This window comes from Balaenoptera ricei, chromosome 13 (assembly GCF_028023285.1).
Source record: "Balaenoptera ricei isolate mBalRic1 chromosome 13, mBalRic1.hap2, whole genome shotgun sequence".
Lineage (NCBI taxonomy): Eukaryota > Metazoa > Chordata > Mammalia > Artiodactyla > Balaenopteridae > Balaenoptera > Balaenoptera ricei.
The window spans coordinates 82,196,188-82,224,145 of NC_082651.1; the positions used below are offsets into that span (position 1 = coordinate 82,196,188).

At 53.2% G+C, this 27,958-nt stretch overlaps 2 protein-coding genes across 5 annotated transcripts in view; one reads left to right on the top strand and one right to left on the bottom strand.

The window, feature by feature from the left end:
• Nucleotides 1-11,117, top strand: part of CIB4 (calcium and integrin binding family member 4) — a 50,452-nt gene extending 39,335 nt beyond the window's left edge. Inside the window, 3 exon segments of the mRNA XM_059942618.1 lie at nt 8,495-8,679; nt 9,429-9,517; nt 10,965-11,117. Of these exon segments, the coding sequence (XP_059798601.1) occupies nt 8,495-8,658 (164 nt within the window). The 3' untranslated portion in view covers nt 8,659-8,679; nt 9,429-9,517; nt 10,965-11,117.
• Nucleotides 11,118-11,233: 116 nt separating this feature from the next.
• Nucleotides 11,234-27,958, bottom strand: CIMIP2C (ciliary microtubule inner protein 2C). Of its 4 annotated transcripts, none has more exons than XM_059942987.1 (4): nt 27,620-27,898; nt 16,521-16,788; nt 15,164-15,276; nt 11,234-13,001 (listed from the first exon to the last, which is right to left on the bottom strand). In XM_059942987.1, exons 1-4 carry the CDS (start codon nt 27,691-27,693, stop codon nt 12,857-12,859), a joined length of 600 nt encoding a protein of 199 aa, XP_059798970.1. In that variant the 5' UTR covers nt 27,694-27,898; the 3' UTR covers nt 11,234-12,856. The 4 variants fall into 4 exon arrangements, with proteins under 4 accessions (XP_059798970.1, XP_059798972.1, XP_059798969.1 ...); XM_059942989.1 differs by lacking the exon at nt 11,234-13,001 and adding an exon at nt 13,644-13,718; XM_059942986.1 differs by lacking the exon at nt 11,234-13,001 and having other exon boundaries at nt 15,209-16,034; nt 16,357-16,788; nt 27,620-27,729; nt 27,881-27,958.

Genomic DNA, 27,958 nt, shown 5'->3' on the forward strand with positions numbered 1-27,958 from the left:
TATCAACTACCTGATGACACTAGAAAGCTACCAGAAGCAGAGAGTTGACACTTGAAAAAAGGAAATGGTACTGAATGGTTCTCCCCCTTTTAGTTTTTTACTTTTTTAGCCTGAAGGTGAGCTTCAGTAAGTGGCATCATGGACTGATAGAAACCCTGATCTCTCTCTGACTTGAAGAATCGAGAGTTTGGGGCACTTTTCCCCTCAAAAGTGAAAAGAGGGGAGAGTCCATGAAAGACATTCAGAGGAAGAGAGCCAAATTTTGTGTAAAAACTATGAACAAATCTCATTCTGACCTCTAAACCACATATACCAGGGCAGACTCAAAGCAACTCAGGTAAGGATAAAAGAACGGAATGGAGATTTGAGCTGCCACTGCATTTTAACAAGGTCCCTGTGTGACAGGGTTTGCAGTTTAAGTCCAATCAGTTACCCAGTAGAATCAAAAATTCAGCACTCTTTGGAAGAATATAACAGAACCCAGAGTTTCCACATAAAGCATTTATAATGACTAAGACACAATCCAAAATTATTCAATATATTAAATTTTTTTTTTAGTGATGCATTCTCAAGAATGGGGACTGATTCCAACATCCCAGATGTTGGAATTAGCTGATAAGTATCTTCGAACAGTTATTATAATCATGCCCAATGATGTAAGAGAAAATATGCTCCTGATGAATGGAAAGATAGGAATTCTCAGCAGAAAAATAGAAACTATAAGAAAGAATCAAGTGGAAAATACAGAATTCAAAAATAAAATATCTGAAATAAAAATCCGCTGGATGGGCTTAGCAGGAGAATCAAGATGACAGAGGAAAGAGTCAGTAAACCTGAAGATAGAGATGAATAGAAATATAATACAATCTGAAGAACACAGAGAAAAAAATATGAAGAGTAAAAAGGAACAGAGCCTGAGGGACATGCTGGACAACAGGAAGTTCTAACATATATTTAACTGGAGTCTCAGAAGGAGAGGAGAGAATGAACAGGGCAGAAAAGATATCTGAAGAAATAATGGCCCCAAATGTCCTAAATCTGATGACACACATTTACAATGAACATCAAGCAGGGTAAGTACAAGTGAAATCACATACCCAAATTCAGTTGGCTTAGTAGTCCCCACCCCCATCCACTAGTCTTCCTCCTTCTTTACCCCAAGTATTTCTGGGAGTCCCCAGGGAGTTTCCAAGGTATTCAAGGAGTTCTGGTTCACGAGCTGTGCTACCCTCTGTCAGGCCTTCCACTGCAGAGCACATGCTGTGCTATCTCTAGCCTCTTCTGTCTTCTGTCAGTACTCTTCTGGATGGAGCAGCTCTTCTGGGTGGAAAATGCTGGCCCAGGCTACGTGCTCTCTTCAGGTTGTAAGTAACAGGAATTTACCTGTGTAAAAGGCATCAGACGGGGGCTTCCTTGGTGGCGCAGTGGATAAGAATCTGCCTGCCAATGCAGGGGATACGGGTTCGAGCCCTGGTCCGGGAAGATCCCACATGCTGTGGAGCAACAGAGCCCGTGCGCCACAACTACTGAGCCTGCGCTCTAGAGCCTGCGAGCCGCAACTACTGAAGCCCACGTGCCTAGAACCTGTGCTCCACAACAAGAGAAGCCACTGCAATAAGAAGTCTGTGCACCGCAATGAAGAGTAGCCCCTGCTCGCCGCAACTAGAGAAAGCCCACATGCAGCAACAAAGACCCAGCAGAGCCAAAAATAAATTAATTAATTAAATAAAATAAATTTTTTTAAAGGCAACAGATGAAAAGCAGCAGTACATTAGTTTTCCATCGCTGTGTAATAAGTTACCACAAACTTAGTGGCTTTAGATGACACATATTTATAATCTCACAGTTTCTGTGGGTTAAGAGTCTGGACACAACTTAGTCGGGTCCTCGCCTTAGCGTTTCACAAGGCTGCAGTCAAGGCTTTGGCTGGCCTGCATGCTCGCCTAGAGAATGCTTGACGGGGAATGAATCTACTTACAAGCTCACTCCAGTCGTTGGCAGAATTCATTTCCTTGTGTCTACAGAAATTAGAGCCCTGGTTTCTCTCTGGCTGTTGGCTGGAGGCTGCCCTCAGTTTCCAGAGGGTGACCTGTGCTCCTCGTCACATGGGCCTTCCAACATGGCCACTTGCTTCTTGAAAGACAGCTAGGGCGTCTCTGGAGCCAGTCTGCTGGCAATATAACATATTGTAATCAGGAAATGACATCTCTGTTGCCAAATTCCATTGCTTAGAAGTAAGTGCCCACCCACACAAGAGGGGTATGTGGATTATACAAAAGCGTGAACGCCAAGAGGTGCAGATCATGGGGGGAGGAGGGCACTAGAGCTTGTTCACTATAAGCAGTGTGGAACCCATGGTAGAAGTGAAGCAGGCCTCCCGAGAGCCTAGGATGCAGCTGGAAAGTGGTCAGGAAGCGAGGTAGCTACTTTCTCCTTTTCTCTCTATTGCTGCCTGGCCTCTCATCTCTGCTTCTCTCTGTGCGCCTTCTCTTTCTGCTGATCTGATTTTTATGCCTCTGTGCCTATGGGCCAAAGATGACTACCCTGGCCTCCACATGGCCTTCGGGCTTCACTGTGACTGACCGGCCACAGGCATCTCTGTTTCTCACTTCTGTTTTCTCAAGAGATGCTGATTGGCTCAGCCAAACCAGGGATCCAGCTGCCCCTAGGTTAGGGGACCAACTTGTCCAATAAACCACAACCAAGAAGAAGCAGAGTCACATAAATAAACATGGTTCCAGACGCCAGTCACTAGGGGTGGAGATGCTGCTCAGAAATGGTAAAGAGGGGCTTCCCTGGTGGCGCAGTGGTTGAGAATCTGCCTGCCAATGCAGGGGACATGGGTTCGAGCCCTGGTCCCGGAAGATCCCACATGCCGCAGAGCAACTAGGCCCGTGAGCCACAATTGCTGACCCTGCGCGTCTGGAGCCTGTGCTCCGCAACAAGAGAGGCCGCGATAGTGAGAGGCCCGCGCACCACGATGAAGAGTGGCCCCTGCTCGCCGCAACTAGAGAAAGCCCTCGCAGAGAAACGAAGACCCAACACAGCCATAAATAAATAAATAATTAATTAAAAAAAAAAAAAAAAAAAGAAATGGTAAAGAGTAGGCTGGGCAGATGTTCCAAAAGATGTCTGCCAAAGCTGTCTTTCCGTGGTTTCTAGAGCTAAACAAACAAAAACACCCAAACCTTCAGGGAACTAGAAGAGTAGCAGGTTCTCTTGATGTTCAAGACTCAGGAGCTCAGTTGGGTTCAGCTCAGGAATGGGGAGAATGCCCTTCCTCCTGAGAAGTCAGACAGGGTCCTCAGGTCACATCGAGGAGCAGACACTCCCTGTCCCCCACACTGTCCTTGTATCTTCCTCCCCGCCGTCTCTCCAGGGCCCCCTCGGGCAGTTTCCTTCCTCCTTGAGCTCAAGTACAAAAACAAAAAGCACAGAGCCTTCATGCAAATCAGCAGTGCAAATAGCTGCCTAGGGACTCATAAACTCCAAGGTTTCATCAGCTAGACTCAGGCAAATCTGAATTCTCTTTGGGCTCAGAAGATTTGTTACCTCGCAGAGCTGTCAGCAAGCTTAGAGATGGGATGTGTGAATCTCTGAGCCTGGTGCCGGGCCCGTGATGGTTGCTCGGCCCGTGATGGTTGCTCTATAAATTGAGGTGGTAGTGGTAGCAGTGAAGGAAGAAGAGGAGGAATAAAAAGAAGGGTAAGGAGAAGGAGGAAGAAAGGAGAGGATGGTGTTGGTGATGGTCTTGATGATCGTTCTTAGCCAAAGTCTGAAGACCTAACTCAGTGTTCTAACCCCTCATTACGCCAAGTGTGGCCTAGGTACCAGCAGCATCAACGTTGCCAGAGAGCTTGCTAGAAATGCAGAATTTCGGGCCTCACCTTCCACTTACTGAATCAGAATCTGCCTTTTAACAAGACCCCCAGGTGGTTCCTCTGCACCTTAAAGTTTCAGAAGCATGGCTCTAACCCATTGATTCTCCAACATGGCTGTACACTGGGATTACCCCTGGAGTTTTTAAGACCTATGGTTGCTTGGGTCCCAGCTGCAGAGATTTGATGTAATGGTGTTGGGTATGCCCTGGTTGGTGGGCTTTTCTAAAACTCTCTGGGTGATTCTTTTTTTATATATATAAATTTATTTATTTTATTTATTTACTTCTGGCTGTGTTGGGTCTTTGTTGCTGCATGCAGGCTTTCTCTAGTTGCGGCGAGCGGGGGCTACTCTTCATTGCGGTGCACAGGCTTCTCATCGCAGTGGCTTCTCTTGTTGCAGAACACGGGCTCTAGGCACACAGGCTTCAGTAGTTGCGACGCATGGGCTCAGTAATTGTGGCTTGCAGTCTCTAGAGCGCAGGCTCAGTAGTTGTGGCGCACAGGCTTCATTGCTCCGTGGCATGTGGGATCTTCCCGGACCAGGGCTCGAACCTATGTCCCCTGCATTGGCAGGCAGATTCTTAACCACTGCGCCACCAGGGAAGTCCTCCCTGGGTGATTGTAAGATGCAGCAGAGTTTGAGAACTACTGCTCTGACCTACTGTATCAGTTAGGATTGCACTTAGTTATGTGTAAGAACATCCCTGTTTTAAAAAAAAAGAAAATCCTGGATTCAGGCAGTCCAGAGCTGAGGTAATGGCTCCAAGAAGCAACCAAGGGCCTGGCTCCTTCAAGCCTCCTAATCTCCCATCTTTAATGAGACTGTTGTCCTCAGAGTCACAAGATATTTTCTGTGCCTACAGGCATCTCGTCATTCCAGGCAGGAAGAAAAAGGGACGCGAGAGGGGATAAGGACAAAATGGACGTTCAAAGGCACAGACAAAGTCTACTCTTCTTTAACAAACTTTCTTGGAAGCTCCACCCAGCAACTTTGGCCATAACTTCATTGGCCAGAACTGTGTTACATGGTCACGCGTAGCCACAAAGGAGACTGGAAGGTTGAGTATTTTAAGATGGACATGGTGTCATCGTGAACAAGAATTGCAATTCTGTTAGGAAGAAGGAAGGGGTGAATGGCTCTCGGTCAAGTCCAGCAGGCCAGCCACACCTACCAGGACATACCTACTGGGCTCCAGTTTCTGCTTTGAGGGACCCTCCTGGCCTCCAACTGATCGATCCCCCTCTCTTAGCACCTCTGGGGAGACTTTCTACCTGTCAGAGACCAGCATCCCAGCACTGCTTTCCTGCTCCAGTCAGCATGGCTTCCACCAGTTGTGAATTACCCTCAGGCAGGTGCCAGAGCACCAGCAGCGGATCTTCCCACACCCTCCCAGGATCTGACACAGGGATGTTAGTGGCTGGGAGAGGCGAAGAGGCAACCTCAGTTCCCGTGGGAATAGTGGTGAAAGCCTGCCTTGCCTCGCTCAATCAAATGAGCTAATTTTTGTGAAAGTACTTTGTAAATTGCAACGAATAACATGACAGAGAGATTGGGATGACGATGGTCAGAGGCTTTTGGGGGGACATGAAGGCTGAGCCCACCAGCTCTCTAATCTCCCTTGTTGCTGGGAAACAGCAAGAAGAAGACCCCCCTCTCTCCAGAGGGGCCGGACGCAGGTCATGAGGCTGCTGAGGCCACATGGGCTGGCCGGTAGCCTAGAGCTCCCTGCCCCCAGCCCTTTCCCAGGCTGTTCTGCCCTTGCACAACCAAAGAAGGGGAACTGTCCAGGACTACATTTTACTCCAGCAAATTATTCTGTTTTCAGATGGCTTGGGACCAAAGCCATGTCGCTTTGCTGCAGTCTCTGCATATGGGAGCTGGGCCAGCAGGACTCCTGGGGACAATGCGGGGGCTCAGGGAGAGGCTGCAGAGCTTCTCATCAGCAGTGCAATGTCACTGCGGGGACCCACTCCCTCCAATCCAGTGCTGGCCCCACTGCACCGCCCCCCACCGGATCTGATCCATTACCCATGGCGTGTCATAGCAGAACTGTGCAGGGAGAGCTCAGATGAACATCTCGGGCCTTAGCCTCCGGTCCCTGTGGCCGATCAACATTCAGCCAGGGGAGAGCCACCTGCTTAAGGGGTTAGGTGCTTAGTTGTACCTTCCACATCCATACCCTTCCTTGGGAAACAGAGACAAAAGTCTTGGCTCTACCACAGAAGGATCCCATGACATCAGCAAATGCACTCCTCCACTCTGGACCCAGCTAAAAATTGGACATTTTAGAGTTATGAGTGATTGAGAGCATAGACTGACCATAGAGTCAGACTTCCTGGGTTTCCTCTTGTTTCCATCACTTACCAATGTGTGACCTTGGGTGGTTCATTCATTCACTCACTCAACAAATATTCATTGAGCACCTGCTCTGTTCTAGGCACTATTCTAGGAGCCAGGAATACAGTAGTGACCAAAAGATAAAACTTTCTGCCCTCGTGGAATTTATGTTCTGGTGGAGGGAAATAAACGAGCTGACAAGTGAAACATATAGTGTTTTAGGTAGTCTTCCGTGTTGGGAGAAAATGAAGCAGGGAAAGGGACAGGAAGTGTAATTTTAGACAGGTTCTGAGCAGTGCCCTGGGGGGAAGCTGGCATTTGAATAAAGACCTAAAGGAACTCTGGGGTGAGTGTGTTCCAGGGAGTGGGAACCACAGTGCAAAGGTCCTGAGGCAGGAGCGTGCCTGGCCCAATGGAGGAGTGGCAAAGAGGCAGAGTGAGGGCAGGGTGGACCTCGGGGATCACTGTTGGGACCGGCTGTCCTCTGGCTGAGATGGGAGGCTGTGAAGGATGAACAGGACCACTCTGGCTGCTGAGTGGAGAAGAGACTGAAGGGGGCAGACTGAGAACAGGGAAACTGGTTAGGAGGCTGCTGCGGGGTCTTAGAGAGCTGTGGTGGTGGCTGGACCAGGGTGGAGGCAGTGCAGTGAGGAGAAGACCTCAGGCTGGGTTTACTGCCTCTGGAGCTAGAGCTGGGAGGGGAGAAGACAGTCAAGGATGACTCCAACCTGATTGGCCAAGAGACTGGAAGGGTAGAGTTACCCATTCGCCAAGGGGCAGCTCTGAGTGCTGCAGGTTAGGGGGCAGGGCAGAGGGGGGCGTGTCAGGAGTTGGGTTTGGACAGGTTGAGTTTAAGAGAACTGTTAGTCCTCCAGGTAGAGAGGGCAGGAACGCAGGTGGATATATGAGCCTGGAGTTCAGGGAGAAGCCCAGGCTGGAGACACAAATTTGGGATTCATCAGCGTATTGATGAGGTAATAGGCTGAAATGAGATTAAGGAAGTAAACATGGTTATTTAATCTCTGTGTGTCTCAGTTTCTGCACCTGTGTTATGAGAATTAAATGCAGTGAAATACAAAGCACTTAGACCATAACCTGGCACCTCTGTTTGTCATGGTGGTAATTACTGTACCTGCCTAAGTTGACTGCATTTACTACATGGCTGATGAGTGGTTCAGGGACTGTGTTGGGTGTCCCAGGGGAGGGCTGTCAAGAATGTCAGTACAATTGTCTCATCCTGGCATTCAAGGCCCTTTGCAGTTTGGCTTACCTTCCAGACAACCCCTGACCTTCTCCCAAGCCTCCACTCCCCTCAAAACTAAATGATCACCTGGCGTTGTTCCTTCTCTGCCACTGTCCCCAGTGACCCTGACCCTGACACCTCCTCCAATTGCCATCTCTGCAGTCCCAAGCCACTTAGTCCTTCTCTGATGCCTCTTCTTCCAAGAAGGCTTCCTCATTCACACCCCCAACCCCAATCAGACAAGAACACGTCCCTCTGGAAACGCTTGGGGTCCTTGGGATGCCTGTTCCTCTCTTCCTGGAGCCAAGCCACTCGGGTACCTGACAGTCTCCCCTGCACCCCAACCCAGCCTGGGAGCTCCTTGTCGGCAGGACCCAGCCTGGTGCATCTCTGTGCCTGGTGCAGGGTGACAGGAGCAGGGACTTGTGCCCAGGTCCTCTGGCTCCAAAGCCAGGCTGCTTCCTGCTCCTCCTTGCTGTCCAACTCCTAGGCACCAAAAGATATACTGACCTGTAAGTTCCAGGGTTGGGATTTCCACAGCATGATGGTAGATGTGGGACCCGGGCACCAGCCTAGCCAGGTCTGAATGCCAGCCCTTCCACTTTCTGGCTGTGTGGACAAACCATAAAACCCTCTGTGCCTCAGTTTCCCTTTGGTAAAGTGAGACTCATAAAAAGTTAATTGTGAAGATTCAGTGAGTTAAAACAGGTGAAGATCTCAGGAAAAGTCTGAGCAGGTAATACAGATCCAATCAATGCCTATTATTATTATTATTATTATTATTATTATTATTAAGCACCACCTTTGCCTGCAGCCTGCCCAGCCGTTGCTGAGCCCCACCCCTTAGGCCTGCCCAGGTCCCCCTGAGTCCCAGGTTCTAGGCCCACCTGGTATAGTTGGGCTCTGCAGGGCCTCCCAGGGGCTGGTGGGAGTCTGTAGGTCCTGGCTGGTGCCATGGCCCCAGGACTCTTGGAGGCCGAGGAAGCCCCCTTCCTCTCACCCTTCCCCTCAGGCCCCGTCTCCTCTTTTCAGATTTTAACGAGAACGGCTTCATCGACGAGGAGGACCTACAGAGGATCATCCTCTGACTGCTCAACAGCGACGACGTGTCAGAGGACCTGCTGACCGACCTCACCAGCCACGTGTGTGCCCTGGGCTGCGGGACGGTGGCTGGCGTGGGCCCCGCTACCACCTGAAGCCTCTTGATGGCAGGCAGGGTGAGGGGCACTGAGGGATGGGTGCTCACTGGAAGCAACTACTCCCAATTTTCTGTCCTCCCTCCAGGATCATGACTCCCTCCCTGGGTCTCCAGGTCAGTAGCCCACCCCAAGGGGCCCTCCCAGCAACACTGCAGCACTGCAGGCAGGGGGGCCAACAGCAGGTCAGCCTCAGATGCACACGTCACAACATCCCCTCTCCTACATTATTCCAGCACAACGCCCAGATGTCCTAGAGTGACCATCCAAAGTCTGGCAGGACCTGAAGACAACCATGGACCCATTTGTCCTAAGACCATGAGAGCATTTTGGTCTGGATGGGAACTAGGAGCAGATAAACCATGAGGGCTCGTCGCTGCCTCCCCACCCTGACTGAGCCCCTTGCAGTGCAGAGCCCCTGCCTGTGACTGGGTGACAAGAGCGGGTGGGGGATGTCACCCTGTCCATCACCCCACACCCGTTCTCACTGCCAAGTATGTCCTGGAGGCACCAAGAGGACTCTTCCCACGATGAGACCAGCCCACGAGGTCCCAGACAGCCATGCACATGACCTCATCTCTCTGCACCTCCGTGTCCGTGTCTGGGGCAGGGACAGAGCACCTGCCTCCCAGGGGACTCCAGGGATGCTAAGCACCCAGCGAGAGCTTGGCTTATGGTAGCACTCAGCATGTGGTGCCCGCCCCCCACGCCTGCGCCCCCGTCTCCCTTTCTGATTCTCTGCTCTCTGGCTCCGTCTGTCCCCCGTCCAGGTCCTGAATGAGTCAGATCTGGACAATGACAACGTGCTGTCTTTCTCAGAGTTTGAACACGCGATGGCCAAATCTCCAGACTTCATGAAGTAAGGTGTTCTGGAGTGAGGGGGGGATGCCCAGCATAGTGGGGGACAAGAAGGCCCCCCCAGTCTCCCTCGGCCAATGGGACACCTTGGTCTTCCCAGTGAGGTCCTGAGTTTCCAGGGCAATTCGCAGATTCTTTCAGAATCAGCAAAACTGGAGCTTCTGAGAAATGAGGTAACCTGGAAAGAGACAGGGAGTGGGGTTTCAAAAGGCAAAGGGGAGATTGCATTCCAGGCTTTGCAAACGACATGGGTGGTCCAGACTTCAGGTGCTGTCCCTCTACAGCCAACACAAAGCCTGCTGGGCTGCAGGACTGACCTGGGGAGTTGCCCTTGCCCCTGTTGGTCCTGCTCCCCTCCCGCCAGGACCTCCAGTGGTCACTGGGAGCTGGGGATTGGCATGGAAATGTGGGGGGGAGCGGCGGGGAGGAAGATGCTGGTGATGGAGCTCAGAGAAGAGCTCAAGCATTTCCAAACCTTCCGTCAGGCGGAAAGGGGCGTTAATGGTCGTTAGCTGTCCAAACTCCTTTGAGACAATCGGCCATCTCCATACTGGCTGTATTTAACAGTCTTATTTGGGTCCTTCCAGTTGTGGGAAACATACCACCACTGAAGGCAGCCCATTTCATGAGGAACAGCCCTTTTAGGGCAATCTTCTCGCACTGAGCTGCATCTGTTTGCCTGTGTCTGCTACTCCTGGGCCCTATTCTGCCCTTGGTCTTCAGTCTAGGTGATTTTGATAACAAGGAAGAATACCCACTCAAAATGGTTTAACAAACCAATCAAAAAAGAACAAAAACAGCTAGACCGCAGAGAGCACCTGGTCAGGGGCCCAGAGTCTCTGCCTCTGTCCTCAGCAACTCTGGACTTCGCTTTATGTGCAACCATCAATCTCTGCTTTGTCAGACGTGAGGCCAAATGTGGCTTCCACAGAGGTCAACTTTATGTTTATTTGGCTCTGAATGACCCTCAGTGAATGTCCCTTAGCTCTGGCTCCAAATTCTCAGAGAATCTGATTGGCCAGCTCCAGGCAGGTGTCCAGCCCTCTTCCAACCACCTGGCCAGAGCAGAGGGCCCTCCATTCCAACATGGTTGCCAGAGGGCTTAGCCTGGGCAGACTCTCTAAAAGAGGATCCACACTTGGACCACCCCCGCCAACCGAGGTAATTCCTCTTCCTCCATAACAGCCCAGCACATGACTGGAGCTGGAATCTTGTCTGCCTTGAGTTTTTTCTTTGAATCTCTCCCATTTCTTTCCACTGGTTCCAGCACCACAAGGTTCTGACAGCCTTTGCATTCTAAAGCTGCTCAAAGGAGGCTTTGAGTTGGCTTGGGAGAGCTGCAAACTGGCCATCACTCAGAGAAAGGGACACAAGAAGTGTGAACCCAGAAATTAGAGGGGGCTTTACAACTGCAGGCTCGAGGTGGCTAATGGAATTCTTTCTTTCAGCTCCTTTCGGATTCACTCCTGGGGATGCTGATGTGGCCCCAAATACCTGCTCTGGTGGCCTTGAGGGGGACCCCTGGAACTAGGAATTCAACCCCCGCAGGCGCTGGGGGAAATCTGATTAGAAGAATGACTTTGTCCCCATCCCTCCTTCACTTCTAGAATATTGTTTATTCAATAAAGCAAAAGAAAAGCCTTTCCCTTTTTCCATCAGTTCATCATTTTTTGAGTGCAGGATCATATAGAAGTACTTTTTATTAAGAACTGCTCATTCCAGGGCTTAAGTTTGCCTGTGATGCCAAGACTGGGATGGCCAGTCCTTTTGAGGCCAACACATGTCACAGCAGGGACCAGGCCAAATGGGATGAAATTCACCAGGAAAATACACGTCCTTCCCTCCCTTCCCTGGAGCCTCCGCCCAGCCTCTCTTCTCGCCTCTCGGATGCAGGCTGTACAGAGCTACGCGCTGAGCAGTCTTTCCAAGTGGCGCCTGGCTTCCCAAGACATCTTGGCCCTACTCGGCACCCCTGCACCCTCGGGACGCGACAGTGTGTGACCAGCGATCAGGGTTTATTTGCTTTGCTACTCAGCCAAGCCCTGGAATGAATTTGGCCACCACAGGGGCTCTTTGGGGCTCAGCTGGTCTGGCACACAGGAGAGGCCCCTTAGTGGGTCTCTGAAAGCTGTCAGATGCCTACCTGACGGGCACACGTTTTTTCTTGTTTACCCTGTCCTCAGGGGAGGAAGTGTCTAAATGCTGGCTCACGGGGAAGGTCTATTTCACCCTCCCGTGTACTTGAACCTGCTGTGGTTGCCTTGCCTTTAGGGGAAATAAGAGCCCTTTCTTGATGGAGTCCCTTGATCAAATCCAGGAGTGCTGGAATGTTGGAGAATTCCTATGGTATGGGTACACACCTGACCCAAGGTTCCCATTCTAGATCCCGTCTCCAAAGGGTCTGTCCCCCACATCCTGTGCCCTGTCCCACAGACAGGAGGCCTCCCAGGAGGTGGGAAGCAGCAGCCTTCAGACCCTGACCCTCCCAGGCCACCTCCAGATGTGACCTAGGAACCCAGTGTCCACTCTGGCGTAAAGGTCCCTGATGCACAGCGATGCCTTGAAGAGTGTCTTAGTCTCGGGTCCCTTCCCTCCTGTCCCCTTCTAGAAACAGTCCCAGGGGGTAGGTCCCAAGTCAGACTGTCCCTGCCAGTCTGGGCAGAATGCAGAAAGTGGTTTCACCTCTCAGGCACCACAGGGCCCTCCGGGATCTGCGTCATCCCCACCTCACATGGGCCACAAGCAGAGTGTGCGGTGGAGATAGCAGAGCCTGGGAGTCAGAAAGGCCTGGGTTTGAACCCTGGCTGTGCCACTTCTCAGCTGCGTGAGGTTGGACAATTCTTTCCACCTCTGAGCCTTGGTGTCTTTATCAGTAAAGTGGGGGCAACACCCCCTCTCTCACAGGCTATTGTGTGAATGAAATGATGCTGAGCCGAGGCTCAAGTGGGAATCCCTTTGCATCTGACACCAGCGCAAGCATTCCAGGGCCACTGCACCCTCATTCTCAGACATGGCATAATGGGACTTCCTTGATTATCCCAGTGGAAGCAGATGGGAGGTATTTCTGTGCCTGAGTGACCTGCCACCAAGACTCAGGAGCCCTGCAGTCCTCAAGGGAGAGGTGTGTGGGCCCAGCAGGGTGCTGACACTGCCTTTTCTTGGCTCCAACCAATGCTGGGTGAGCATTCCACAGGCCCCTCAGACACCGTGCTGTGTGACCCTCAGTGCTGTCCTGCTGTGGCCAAGTGCTCCTGGGGCTCAGAGGAGAGGAGCGTGGGAGGGTCACGGATAAAGATTTTATTCCAGAAAGCCAACCTGGTGATGCCGCAGCTCTCAGGCATCAGGCTCTGAACTCAAAGTAGCAGTCCCGCATCTGCCGCTCCTGTGCGGAGACCCTCTTCCCTGATGGGAATGTCTGGTAGGTCCTCAGGTTCTCAGGGGATACTCTTAAAAGGTGCCACTTCTTCTTCGGGCCCAGAGGAGGCCTGGGGGTGAGGATGGAGCTAGTGTTATGCAGTGAACCAGATAGGGAGGGTGAAAAAGGCCCATTTCCCAGCCCGTGCTGCTGACGACCCTGCTGGCTGCTCGTCAGCTTGACACCTGGTAAGTCACCCTGCACTCGAGGTCAGAATGACTTGTGTTTGCACAGCAGTACAGTGGTTAAGAGCAAGGACATAGGTGTCAAGAAGCTGGGATGGATTCTGGCCCAATTCCTGCTAGAAGTGTACACATGTAAAAATGGACTAATGTCGGTACCTCCCTCCTAGCTCTGTTTTGAGGAGTAGATGAAGTAATGCGTACAAAGCACTTAACATAATGCTGAACAAGGAGCAAACACTCAACAAGTGTTATAAGAAATGTGCTGCTGCTACTGATGATGATGGTGATGGTGGTGGTGATTGGTGATGTTGATGGTGATGGTGATAATGGTGATGTTGATGGTGATGGTGATAATGGTGATGGTGATGGTGATAATGGTGATGGTGATGGTGATGATAATGATGGCAGTGGACCTCAGGGAAGGACAGGGACTTTCCCCAGGCCACAGAGACAATCAGGGTAAAGGCTGAGTGCAGACACTGACCCTCTTACTCCCAACCACCTAGTTGGTCCTCTGTGTTAGATGTGAAGCTGTCAGCAGCAGCACGGGCTACCAGGCAGTTTGGAGAAGGAACAGAGCTGGGCGTCCTGGGGTCCCACAGCTGCAGGAGATGCAGATCCTGCCTGGAGAGGTCTCAAGGGGAGACTTGTCCCCAGACGAGGCCCTGCTCTGTCTCCAGGGATAGACTGACTCAGAGCCACTCCAAGGGTGGAGATGGCCAACCTAGAATCCTAGAGTTGGCGTTGGGAGATCTGGGTTCTCTCCAGTTCTGCCTTCAACCAGACTCGCCATGGCACAAGTTCCCGAGGCCATTGTGGAGTCTCAGTTTCCGTATTTAGAAAATGGACCCATCTGTCCTGCACAGAAAAACCTATAGAGGATGTTAAATTGTATCTTTAAAAATCATTAAACTTGGGCTTCCCTGGTGGCGCAGTGGTTGAGAATCTGCCTGCCAATGCAGGGGACACGGGTTCGAGCCCTGGTCTGGGAAGATCCCACATGCCGCGGAGCAACTAGGTCCGTGAACCACAACTACTGAGCCTGCGCGTCTGGAGCCTGTGCTCCGCAACAAGAGAGGCCGCGACAGTGAGAGGCCCGCGAACCGCCATGAAGAGTGGCCCCCACTTGCCGCAACTGGAGAAAGCCCTCGCACAGAAACAAAGACCCAACACAGCCAAAAATAAATTAATTAATTAACTTAAAAAAAAAAGCAACTATACTCCAATTAAATTAATTAATTAATTAATTAATTTTTAAAAAATCATTAAACTCTATGGAAAGGGTTGCTGCTTTATCAATAGCAACAATGGCAAGGCTCAGGGCTCTTGAGGCAAGCAATGGGTCAGCATGGAGTTGGAAACCCAAGATCTGCCCACTGACCTCCCGATGCCCCCTACTCCACAGGACACCTCACAGCACAGACTTCTGATCTCCCTGCCTGGGTGTCAGGAGGGAGAGTGAGGAAACCACATGCCCCGATTACCTCACAGGGCAGAGCTGGCCTTCCCCGGGAGAAGAAGCTCTCCTGGATAAAAGCAGCAAACGGCGGACAGGGAGGAACTTTCACGTTTGTCAGAGGGACAGTTGGACTTTGAAAAATATGTTCACGTCCCTAAAAGAACATTTTCTGAGTCTGGGCTGGGGCTGGGGAGACAGCCCTGCTTTGTGTAGTACCCTCTGGGTCCACCAGAGGGCAGAAGCTCCTTGCTGCACCGAGGGGCTGTGCTGGCGTTTGGACGAGTGTAGCTGCAAGGCTGCCATTGCCGGGGGAGAAGCCTGCAGACTCAGGCCAGCGAGGATTATGGGGTTTGCTCCCAAACTCCCAGGGCATCTGAAAATGCTCTTCCTGATTCCGCCCATTCAGGCTCCTGGCATCCCTCCTGAGGCTGCTGAAACCCTGACCCCCTGGCTCTGTAACTGTCACCCTGTGCACTGTGGGGTGAAGTCTTAACTCATTTCTCAGTCTGGGGGCCTGCGTGCCTGGCAAGAGCAGGGGCCCTCTGGCGGTGTGCTGAACGCACGGATGAGGAGAGGGCAGGGACTCACAGGTCGGTGGGGGGGGGGTACCGTTCCCACTCCCTCACAGGCAGCACGAAGTAGGGGACCCGGGGCGCCATGCCCGTCTTGTCTTGATAGTACTCCCGATGCTGCTGCGTCATCTACAGCTCAACCAAGGAAGAGAGGACAGGTCGTAAGTGTGCAGGAGTGACCTCGGGCCCCTGCAGCCCCTGCCTGGCTGTACCTGGGCAGGGGGGTGGGGGCCGTCTCCCCAAATGCCCTCAGAGAAGAGTCCCCAGCTAGGTGTCCTCCTGAGCCTCAGCTCCTGTCGCCACGCCAGCTTTGCTAGGGCAAGTAAACAAGGCAGGGGACCAGCAGAGGTAGGGGATGTGAAGCCCAGCTCAGTAGGTAGCACAGGTAAGCTGTGTGCGTGTGTGTGTGTGTGTGTGTGTGTGTGTGTGTCCCTTTCCCTCCCTCCCGGGCAGGTTGTGCTCTGTGAGCCAAGGTGGAGGTAAAGAACGTCCCAGGTGCACAACCCAGTTCCACAGCTCCTCGGAGTCCGACTGCGTGGACCCGGTCATCTCTCCCGGGAAGCTGCCTTCTCATGCAGTCCTCCACCCTGGGGGCCTGGAGGCATCTGTGCCCTTGAATTCAGGCTGGGAGGGATGCTTGCCAGGGAGCTGAGGGGTCCACAGCGGAGTGGGAGCCCTGGCCTCCCCTGAGCGGGGTGAGCGCCTGTGAGCCTGTGGCTGGCTGGGATGTGTCTGAACGGATCTGGAGGAGGCTTTCTGAGCCCGAGGAGCAGGATAAGGACAAGGGGGGGTGTGGGCAGGCCCCCCCTCCATCCACCTCTGTTCCCCTGAGGGCAGTTGGGGTCTGCTCTGGGGCTGAGGCCGACTCGAGCGCATCCTCAATGGGCCTGTGGAGCAGGGAGGTGGTGTCAGGTGGGCACCCGGATCCAGGTGTACAATCGAGAGTAGACTTGGGGCTGGAACCGGGGTGGGGCTCAGCGGCCCTCAGAGCGTGTGATTCACCCTGGGGGTGAATCTTAGGGCTTTTGCTCAGAAAGCAGGTAAACAAGCATCCAGTGGGAGAGGCTGCTGGGCAGAGGTGAGGGCGGGAACATCCCCAAAGGCTCCCAGCTCTCCCGCCAGTGGGAGAAACACTCTGGAGCCCCCAGAGCAGGGGGAGGTCAGGGAAGCAGAGCGCTGAGCCCCTCCCCACTCCCCGGCCAAACTCACCAGGCTCCCTGCTGGCTCAGGGGCTCTGAGGAAGCAAACAGAGGCGCTCTGGAGGCTGAGAGTCTCCCCTGGCCCCCAGCAGTCACTCCCTCCCCACGGTGTGGGGAGAGGGGACGTTGGGGGGAGGGCAGAGGGGTGGCCATAGCCCAGCCAGGGGCGCCCACCTGGTAGAAGCGCGAGAGCTCGGCCGCGCGGCTACTGTCCAGGTTGAAGCGGGTGCAGCTGGGGGCGTGCAGCCAGCGGTCCCGGGTGCAGGAGCGGTCACTCAGCACCTGGTTGGGGTTTGGGAACAAGCTGGCCAGGAAGTGGCCGCCTTTGCGGAAGGGAGTGTGGCTCTTCTCTGCGTTGCGCTGCTCCTGGAGGTACTTGAGCGTGGTGGTACCGTAAGGGGAGCCGAAGGAGAAGGCCACGCCAGGAACATGGCCTTGGTACCTGAGAGAGCAGGGGAGGGGGGAGAGATGGGTGATGGGCTGCAGGCCAGTTCCGAGAGAGGCCCTGCAAGATTGCGGGCGAGGTCAGCGGCCCCGCTGGTCACCTCCGGGCCTTGAGAGGCTTCCTAAGGTACACGGCCCAGCTCGAGCCCCTGGGGAAGGACAAGTGAAAGAGGCTCTGGGCCTCTGCCTCCCCACAGAGGTCATCTCTCCAGACCAGAGGCTCACACAGGGGCCAGGACACCTGGGCTCCAGTCCTGACCCCCTCAGCGAGGCTGCAGGCAAATCACTCTCCCTCGATGGCCCTCCATTGAAGGAGGGGTTGGCCTGAAGAGGCGGAGGCCTCCTGCAGCTGTCACGTTCTGCGGTTATCCCATGAAGAGGCAGGGGGCATGTGATGAGTGTCAACTCTGGTGTAGCCCCGCTTCCAGCACCACAGCCTCACCGGGTGCCACCCAGCCGGCCTGGAGAGCTCGCCCAGGTTCTGGAGCTCTGAGAGCCTTATACAGAGTTCCATCACCCTCTGCGACCAAGGGGGCTAGTGGGAGGGACAAGGGCAGGGCGAGCAGAGATGCTTGGGGACACAGAGAGCACAGCAGACACGGCTCAAGACCCCTGGTTAAGTGAGACTCACACAGAGAGAACCAAGACTTGTTTGGGGAAAGGGAGGGGAGAGGAGGGGCGAGTCGGTGACATCAGCGAGCATGGGAATCAGACTTCAGGCAAATAAGAGATCAAAGCTCCCCAGTCAGCACAGCCTCCCCTGGGCTCCCCCCCTCTGAAACCTAGCCCTGCCCCCATGTTGCCACTGAGGTCACTCTTGCCGAGGTCACCAGTGGCCCTCCTGCAGCGCTGGGCACTGTGGACCGCTCTCTTCTTGAAATATCATTCGTGGTTTCTATTACGCTTCTCTCTTGTTCGCTGTTGGTTTTCACCAACACCTCTGTCCTTTCTTTCTCAGTCTCCTTCTCATCATGGTCCCTCTCTGCCCACTTCCTCTGGGGTCTGTCCAGGGCCCACCCAGTCTTCCTGGTGATGGCCTCCATGCCGTGGCCTTAACCTTCACCTGTGTGTGCAGGACCCCTGGTCTCCAGCTCCAGCTCAGAAGTTCCCTCCAAGCTTCAGACTCCTGTGTACGGCTGCACACTACGCATCTCCCTGGGATGTCCCCCAGGCCTCACCTCCCACCTCCACCTTCCCCAACAGTCTAGTCCCACCTCCGTGAAGAGCACTCCGCGATGTCCAAGGCAGACGGGCATCCATCTCCCCCAGCTTCATCCCTCACGTCCCATCAGCCACCAAGCCCTGCAGCTGCATGCCCGCCACCTGAGCTCAAGCTCCGTCGCCTTTCACCTGGACCGCGGCTGCAGCCTCCTCCCTGTTCTCCTGTCTGCACTCGCACCTCCAGCCCATTTTCCACACTTCAACCAGACTGAACTTTCTGAAGTCAGCTCCTTAGCGTGGCAGGCAAGGCTGTCAGTCACCTGACCCTTGCCTCTGTCTCCGCCTCATCAGTTACCCTACAGCCCGGTTGCAAACAGCCATTGTAGTTCCTGTGTGTAATTGCTCTTCCTGCCCCCCACCCCGCCTTTCCCCTCACTCTCCCCACTGGGGTCTTGCCCTGTGCCTTCTGCCATCAGGAATGACAAACCTGTCCACCACCACCCCATCCCCTGCCCCTTGCCTCCCAGTACTAAAAGGTCCTTTAAGACTTGCCTAAATGTCACTTCTTTGAAGAAGCCTTTCCTTGCCACCTCTTCTAGGTCTAGGTGGGTCCCACTCTCAGTTCTCTTTGTGCCCTAAACCCCTTCCACCAGCTGCATCTCACCCTGTCCTGCTACTGTCTGTGTACATCTTGTCTCCCTGCTAGACTGGGAGCTTCTCAAGGGCAGAGTCTGATCCCCAGTTCTCCGAACCGGGTCAGGCACATGGTCTGTGGGCAGGAAATGTCTATTAAACAAATGACAAGGTGAGTAGCTGGTGTGCCAACAGTACCAGTGACGTTACGGTGGGACCTACAGACACAGACACTGGAAGCCGGTGGCCATGCTCCAGGGCCCTCCAATGCATCTCCTGAGACCACTCCACTGCAAGGCTTGACGTCTGACTTCCTCCCGGTTGAGCTCCCTCCCCGACATGAAAACATTCCCAGGGAAGCCCTGGAAAGTGCAGGGAGCCGGCCAGGCCACTCGTCCTGCACCAGAGGCCAAAGCACGGTGAGGCCTTTGAAGACGTGCTTCAGTATTACCTCTGAGGGCTGCCCTGGGCCTCAGGCTCCTCACAAGTAGAATGGGTGTTGGCCTAGAGTTAGAAAGAAATGCATGATTTCATCTTTGGATGAAAGGCGAGAAAGTTAAGCACCGTGATTACTGACGCACCTTCCAATGGCTTTCCACTGTAGGCAGAATAGGAGTCCTTCCCCGGTTCCTGGTCCTACCCTCCCTCCGCAGCTCTACCTTCCTGCGATCCTGCAGCATTCGAGGCTGGCCTGGGGCCAGAGCAGTGAGCGACGGGGCTGCGGAGTGGGCAGCAGAGGGGAGAGACCCTCCACTGGACTCAGGCCTTTCTCCAGCCTCACCTCTCTCATCCCTTGGCTTCTTTCTGCCCTGGGTGCCGTGACCCTGGTGGTCCTAACCCTCTCCCTCCTGCCTCAGTGCCCCTTCCTGTTGGCCCCTCCTGAGTTCCTTGCTGGCGGCCACGTCTCCTGTCCACGAAAGATGGTGGGGTTGGTGAGTGCCTGTGAGCCTGTGGGGTCACCTTGGCCACTTTCAGGACGAAGTCCTCTTCTTTGCCATGGCCTTCCCCCTCCTGGGCTGCAGCACCCTCTCCTGCCTCACCAAGGCCTCACTCCCCCATCCGTCTGTCCCTGTCTCTCAGCCTCTGTCCCCCCTCCCACCCATCTGGGATCTCTCCTGCTCCCCTAGTGTCTTCTCCTCTGCCCACAAACATTCAAAGCTTTTCCTAGATTGCAAAATTCCACACTTGGCCTTGCTGCTTTCTACAACCCTTTCTCTTCCTTTATTTCCAAATTTCTCCAAGGAATCCTCCATACTACTCTCTGCTTTCATTTCTTCTATTCCTGTGCTTTCCTTCTGACCCATCACTTGAATGTGTGCTTGTGCTTTTTCATGACGGTCATATAAGATCATCCAGTCACCAAATCCAATATCCTTGGCCCACACTCCCTCTCTGCAACATTCACACTGATGAAGAAACTCATTTGGAAGAAGCATCACCTAAGATAAAGAGGCAGAGTCCCTGAAAGTTCTTTGTGCTGTGTATGAAACGTCATAAAAATAGCAGTGCCATCATCAAGAAGTCAAAGACAAGCAGTTGGGAGGTGCTTCCTCCTTCATCGCTATGAGTCGTTCCGTGTGGAGGGAACTGTCCACCAGCCGCCTCCAGCCCTCACTGTTCTTCCACATTAGAAGTGGAGGAACATCTACCTGTGGGGGTGAAGCCCAGTCTCCCTGCCTCTTTTGCTTGGAAGCAAGGAAGCCCACCCTGCTCCTCCACGCCCTGTTTTGGGGGACCCACTCTCCCCTTCAGGAGGAAAGCCTGCCCCAGCCCAGCCTGGCCATCTCATCCGGGTTCAGCGTCAGCCCCATTCTCCAACGCCAGCTTTCCCTCTTTTATCTTCTTTCTCAAGTGGTTCAGAACGCAGGGGATGAAAGAGGTGCCGGTCACCAGGTGTTGCCAAACTCCAACACAGAGAAAATGAAGCAACAGAATGAAAACTAAAGAAACAACCGTCTACAGCACTCTGCACAGAAAAGAGCATGACCCAAGAATATCGAACTGGCCAGTCATCCAGGTATAAAGGCAGCTGTATGAAAGAACTCAGGAGATAAAGCACCCAAAGCTCTTCTTGAAAGCAGTGTTCAATGATGAAATCCTGCCAACTAAGAGATGATTCAAAAGAAAAAAATACTCAGGAATGTAGAACCTCTGTAAGAATGACTGGTGGTTACTTCACATCTATTTAAGTGCAGAGAACCAAGAATAGCTACTAGGTGAAGGCTGGCTGCAGAAAAGAATGTAAATGTTATAAAACCTGTCAAAGGAAAAAATAATTTAAGCAACAAAAGTTGGGGGGTGGGTGGAGGGGAGACGGGCGTGCACTTAGAATTTCTAAAGCATAGTCAATCAGTGGCATCTAAAATTGAAACACGTTGGTGAAAATAACACAATGTAATTAACCCCTTAACGGTGCTTATTCTCTCTCCCTCTCTCCGTCAGAGGGAACTTTTAGAAATGGAGATCTCTTATGATGAATTAGCATTTATCTAAAATCTGTTCTTCCATTTTACTTCAGTATCTTTCTCTTCAGTTAAGTTTGAGTAACATTAAATTTCTTGCTTTTCATTTTAAAATAGTAAGTATGGTAAGATCATATTTTTATAAAATTGCTCTCTTATCTTTCTGTCCATCGATCCATCCACCCATCCATTTAGTCTTTTATCTGAATATACACATAAAAAGAAATCTAAAATGATTTTTATGTTAATTCCAGGTGTTTGGATTTGGGGTGATTTGTTGCGTTCTTCTTTACCTGCACAGGTAATACTTTTTAAGAGAGTCAGATGGCATTAAGAGTTACTTTATTGGGAACCCACTGTGTGCCGGTGCAATGCTAGGTGTCGAGAATACAAAAGCCTGCATCGCTCAGCCCTCCTTCCTCCCGCCTCCCCCTCATTCAGTATTTATTAAGTCCTGATGTGTGTGTGCAGGAATGGTGCCAGCAGTCAAGGCTCTAATGCTATTAAACACGAGGAGGGAAGGTCCATTCCCATGAAGGTCGGGTGGGGAGAGTACTGGTGGAGCTCCATGAAGGGGTCTCCATCGGGGGAGGCTTTGAGGAAAACCTCAGCGTGGAGGAGGACGGACTGGAGTCTGGCTCTCTTCCCCTGCTCATCTTCTAGGTGCTGGTGTTGCCCCAGGGTCCTCTTCTCTCTTCAGGGACCCACTCCCTCTGGGAGAGCTCATCCACGTTAGACTTCCAACACCGAGGACACCCAGATCGGTGTCTCCAGCTCTGACCCTTCTCCCGGCTACAGATCCACACACCCGGCTGTCCACCGAGGGCTTGCCCAGGGCCCCCAGACTCAGCACAACTGAAGACAGCTGGCTGCTCCTCCTGGACATCCCTGTCCTGGCTAACACCACCTCACCTACCAGAATCCACCAGAATCCACCAGAGACCGGGCATCACCCTGCCAACTGTCACATCCAACCTCTCCCTAAGTCCTGCTTTTGCTCCCTCCTTAGTGACTTTCCCACTGCCCTCCTCCATCCCATGGCTACAAGCCCTCCTCTTGCTCACCTGGACAGCCTCAGATCTCCTAGCTAGTCCCCTAGACCAAGTGTCACCCCTGCAGCCTGTCGTCCACACTGATGCCAGAGTGACCTTTCATCATCTGATCACCATGGCTCACCTCTCTTTTCACTTCCCCATGGACACCTGATGCCCCAGAAGTGTTACTCACATCCCTGGGGCCCCACGTGCTCTCCAAGCCTTCACACACGTTTCCTCCGCCTGCATCTCCTCCTGCCTCCTGGGGCATCTCGCCCTCACTCACAGAGCCAGGCTCCCTGTTGCCTTTCCTGGCCACCCACCCTCTGCCCAGCATCTCTGCCTCACAGCAGGATTATGATCCTTCATCGACACCAAGATCCACATTAGCTCAGCTCCTCTGCTAATGAGTGTTCTATTTTATCCTCAAAACCTACACAGCCCCTGACACATGACAAGTGCTCAGTAATGTTCACTGAAGGAGGCTCAAGTCCAGAAGCCGGGTGCACCATTTCCTGGAACGCTGGGCTCCTGTCTGACGAGCACGCGGGCCCAGAGCGCCCCACCCACAGGGGTGTCTGCACACCTCAAAGAAAGGAGCTATAGAAAAGTGACATGTCATCGTGATTCTTGTCTTTGCCACCCCCAGGCTCCCGGCCACACTCCTCCTCTGCTGCCTGCTTTCCCACCTTCTCTGAATGCCAAGATATTTGCATCCCAATAGAAGAGAAGCCCTCTCCTCCGCAATCCTCCTAAGGTTCTGCGTGGCTTCTGGATTCCATTCAGCCCCTCTTGCTGTGGGCGGGGCCCGTGCACATGCGCACGTGTGTGTGTGTGTGCGCGCGCACGCGTGCCCACGCACATGGTCATATTTATTTAGCCCTCGGCGGGCACACCTTGACTAGTAGGTCTATGTCCCTGTACGCACTTGCATTTGCGAGCTGTGAGCGTGACAGTGCGGTTCCATGGTAGAGCCCCGTTTTTGTTGGGCGTGTGGCACGCCATGGTGGAGAGGACAGAGGGGAACGGCATGTTACACGATGGGGCATCGAATGGTCCCTACGGACCCTCACACCTCCTCCTCCTGGACCCCTTCATCCATCCCTGCCCCTCACCCAGCTGCGCACCACACAGGCTTGGAGAAGGTGCTCAGCCGGCTCCACCGTCACAGTCCCCTGAGGTTACTGGGCACACAGGGAGCCATCCCTCCCGCCTCTTAATAGCACTGCTTGGTCCCCCAGCTAACATTCAGATTAATTACCGTTCGCCATCAGGGATCCCATGAGCAGCTTATTAACTAATTAACTTGTTACTGTGCAGCCTGTTCTCATTCCAAGAGCACCCTCGTCTCCACACACTTCCCGCTGAGTACGGTTCTGATCAGGTCCCTCCCTTGGGCAACAACCTTCAAGGGCTCCCCAGCACCTGGGAAATTAAGAACAAACTGGGCCAGGTGCTCAAGGCCCTGCTTGACGTGGGCCCCCGTGAGAGGTCTTTCCAGTCTCATCATCCACTTCCGTGTCCCAGTGTAACTGAGCAGGACCCTGCGGGGCTTTCCAGGGACAGAATCCCCAACCGTGTCTTCCGCCTGCCTCTCGTCTGTAGAAGAACTTCAGCCTCCCAGGCCTTCCCAGAGTTCCAAAGAATAAATTTAATCAGAGACGTGAGAAAATGCAGAAAGACAGGAAAACAGTCAAGCAAGACGAAATAGTAATAGTTCAGCCATTAAACAAAGTCAAGGACCTCTAGTTCCTCCGCAAGGACTGTAGATAATATTCTGAGCCATGGCTTTTGAGCCATTTTGCAGATACTGACCCCACCCCCAACAGGCGGAAGAAGTTAATTGCCTGCTGCCCACAAGGACAGAGACCCCAGACTGGTTGGAACCAGAAGGTTGATGATGGTAACTCCTGATTACCTCACCACCAACCAATCAGAAGAATGTCCACGAGCTGATCACACACCCCACAAACCCCCTCCCTCACCCTATCTTTAAAAACATTTGCCTGAAAGCCTTTGGGGAGTTGGGGGCTTTTGAGCACTAGCTACTTGGACTCCTTTCTTGGTGCCCTGCAATAAACGCAGCACTTTCCTTCACAGCAACCCAGGTCAATGGATTGGTTTTACTGTGCTCAGGCAAGCAGACCCAAGTTTGGTTCGGTAACACCAGCTTTGCCACTCCAGGCAAAAAGGCCATTTGTTGCTTTCAAAGCATATTCTGCTGGTACCTCCACCCCATGCCTTTCCCCATGCCATCCCCTCCATCCAGAAGATGCTTCCTCCTCTCCCCAAATTGTGATCTTCTCCATCCTTCAAGGTACATTTCATACACCCCCTTTCCCATCGAGCCTCTTCCGACCCACCCATAGACCATGCCTGTCCCTGCCATTGAACTGTCTTCGATCTTTGTGCCTCTCTTATGTCTCAGTTCACATCCTGCTGTGTTGTAATTACCTGGGCCCTAGTATATTCTTCCCTTCTGAACTGTCAGCTCCACGGGGAGAGAGGGCTGTGTTCTACTCATACTTGCATCCCTGGCACCCAGTAGATGCTCTGCAAGTATTTGCTGAATTGAACTGACAAATGGGGGCACAGCTCTATGGGCTTATGATTCTTCTGCAGAGAAGGACGGTCCCTGTTACAAAGCCCAGGTTGCCGGAGCCCCTCATCCCCCATTCTTAGGAAGGCTCCCCAGTTCCTCAGGGCTGTGTGAGTGGCATCAGGTAGCTATGTGGGCACTTGGGCCTCCTACATCCTCCTGGGCAGACGGCCTTTGTTTTGTACCCCAGGATGCATGGGCAGGTCAAGTGCTCGGACTGGGAGCCCGTTGAGGTGTGGTGGGAGGCAGAGAGCAAAGGAATGGGTACCACCTAGATCTGACCTGCGGGCAGGAAGCACAGAGTGTCGCTGAGCCAGTCTCATCCCTCCAAAAGCCTTACAACCCCAGGATCTCTGACCCGAGAGCTCCCTGCTCACTTCAGGGAGGGCACACGGGCCAGAAAGTGGCAAAATGTCCGAGGGCTGTACTGCCCAGAGCGGCAAGGGAGGAGGTGGAGCGTCCTTGTCTGAGGACCAGCATCTTGTTCCCCTCAGTACCCAGAATCAGGCCTTGAACACTGTAGAGATCTAACTGATGATAATTGCTAGCAGTTGGGGAGAGTAGGGTGTTGAAATCACAGAGACCTGGCTGGGCAACCTGATGAAAGACCTTGGGCAGCTTTGCATCTGGGTTGACACCTGGGTTGTTGTGAAGATTTTTTTTTTTTTAAGTTTGTAAAAAGCCCAGCTCAGTGCCTGGCATATAATAGGTGCTTATACATGGGGGTTCACAGTGCTACTACAGGGCATCAGGGACCTGGTTCCAGCCCAGCTCTTCCATCACCAGCCTGAGGCTCAGGCAAGTCCCCATCCCCCAGACCTCAGTGACCACGTCTGGAGCGGGAGGTGGTGGTGGGGCTGGACTACCTAGTTTCCGAGGTCCTCACCACTGCAAGTATTTCTGCCTCTATGAATAAAACTGGTAAGGAGGACGATCTGAGTGTCAGAAGAGACTGGTTGCACTTAAAATCCTGTGATTCATCTTTGAAAAGACATACAAAATAATAATTATCCAAGTGTGGCAGGGAATCTTGGATTCTTTCATTACGTTAACAAAATTGCCAATAAGGTAGCATTTAGACACATAAGACAACTCAATTCATTCCTTGTTGATGAGAATCTTTAGGGAGAGCACATCCCTCCCAAAAAGATCCAGCCAAGAAAGTAACACAGGGCTCAGCTGCTCAAACTAGCCCATCCACGCTTGGAACCTTATTTATGATTCACTTGTTATCACAATTTCTAGATCAGTCAGAGGACAGGGCACTCAAGGGAACTGCAGACGAGTGGCGTGGATAGAGAAGTATCCTGGGATTGCTTCTGAAACATGCAGCTTCCCTCCCCGCAGCCTGGGACAGAGTGGGGGAGCCGTGGGGGAGGGTTAGGTTCCAACGGAGACTGAGGTGGGCTTAAGACAAAAATATAGCAATGTATGAAATCAAATTTCATGATAAACACCCAGAGTGTGGTGTCAACACCACTATCCAAGGCTGCAGAGATGGTGTTGAGCTCAACCTTATGTATTTACACCAGACTGGGAACCCCTCCAGGGCAGCCCCCCACTTGTTTGTCTTAACCCAACACCTGGCCCATCCCAAGCACTCAACACATCTTTATCAACGGAATGCCTAAACGATTGAAAGAATTAATAGGAAAATCCTTAGTCATCTTCTCTAACACACCTGGCTTGACTTCAGGAAACAACTGTGACCTGGTAAATCAGCTTTGTCTGATGGGAACCAAAGCAGCTTTTGAGCCCTCTAAGGCCCAGGAAAGGCCCTGTCCACAAAGGGGCTGGATTAAAGCTACAGAACCTGCCCCTACTTACTGTACTACCTCTGTGTGCAGAAATCATTTTAATATCACAGCTCCTCTATGTCAGCCTTATTCTGCTTCAAGACAACCCAAACGTCACACAAAATATACAGTGAGACCTTTTCTTTGTTTTGCAGTCTGTTTAGTTTGCAGAAAAGAGCATGTGTTTTTCCACCCACATGGAGATCCTGCCTGCAAAACTCTCAAGACATTAATTTCATTCATTCTTTCAATACAGATGTGCAGGTGCTGTGCAGGCGGCTTCTCAGAATCCAGCCCCCATCCTCAATGCCCATGTTGACTAGTAGGAGAGAGAAGACAATCTCACACCCTGGAAGAGGAGGTTGGGAGTGGAAATCTCAGACACTTTGAGGAAAAGGACCAAAGAATGGAAGGGAGCGGTCGGACTTGCACCTTAGCTGCCTGGAGTGTGAAAACATCCAGAGAAAGGAAATGTAGGTTTTGCCCTGCATCCGAAAATGCTAAAGGCAGGGCAGGTCTGGGGGCTGGGAAGCTTTCAAAGGCAGCATTCTGTGAGGATTAAGTGAGATCAGTGGGAGAACCGACGAGGCGATCCAGTGGGTAGCGCACGCCACTAAACGTTACTGCCGGTCCTGCCTTGTCAGATTCTTCGAGCCCCGCTCCCGGGTGCGCACCCGGTCGCCTTCGCTCCTTCAACCAACAAGTAATTCATGTTGCGGGAATCCTGCGTGCCCGCACTGTGGTGGGGGCCGAAGAGCCCGCCCCCTTCTCGGGGACTCCTCACCCTCTTGTTCCTGCCCGGCGTCTCCAAACACCCACCCCACACGTCGTCTCCCCCTCCTCCCCCTGACCCGGACCCCAACCACGGTTATCCCGGCCCGGCGGGCTCCGCGCTCGCTAGGTACCGACTTCCTACCGAAGGGGACCTGGAGAGCCCCCGCCGCGCCCAGCCACTGCCTTGAGAGCGCAAACCCATGGGGAGGCCACCCCGCCAGGTGAAAACTTGGCGCCCCGGGTTCCTTCAGCCCCCAAAGGGCGGAGTTTCGAGGCCGGTGGAGGGTTTTGTGGAGGGAGGAGGGGAGAGACCGCCCGCAGGGGCTCTGACCCCCAGGTTCAGGCGGGGCCTGGTGTGCGGCGGTCTTACCCGGGCATGAGGCCGGGGGCCACGTAGGCGGCGTTGAACTCGGTCAGTAGGGTGCCCGCGCCGCGGGAGGCCATGGTGGGGGCGGCGAGCGCGCAGCGAGCCCGGGCGCTCTGGACACACCGTCAACAGCACGGGTTACCCGGCAACCGTGCGCCTGGCAACGCCAGGGGGGCTGCGCCGCCGCCGCGTTCCGGGGCCCCGCACCCCGCTCGCCGTCCCCTTCTAGGAGCAGCCAGGCGGGGCGCGCCCGCGAGACGTTACCGCATCTCCACGTGCTCTCCTGTGTGACCCTGCAAATCGTCGCTCCCACCCAAGCCTCCGTTTTCGCCTCCTTGCATC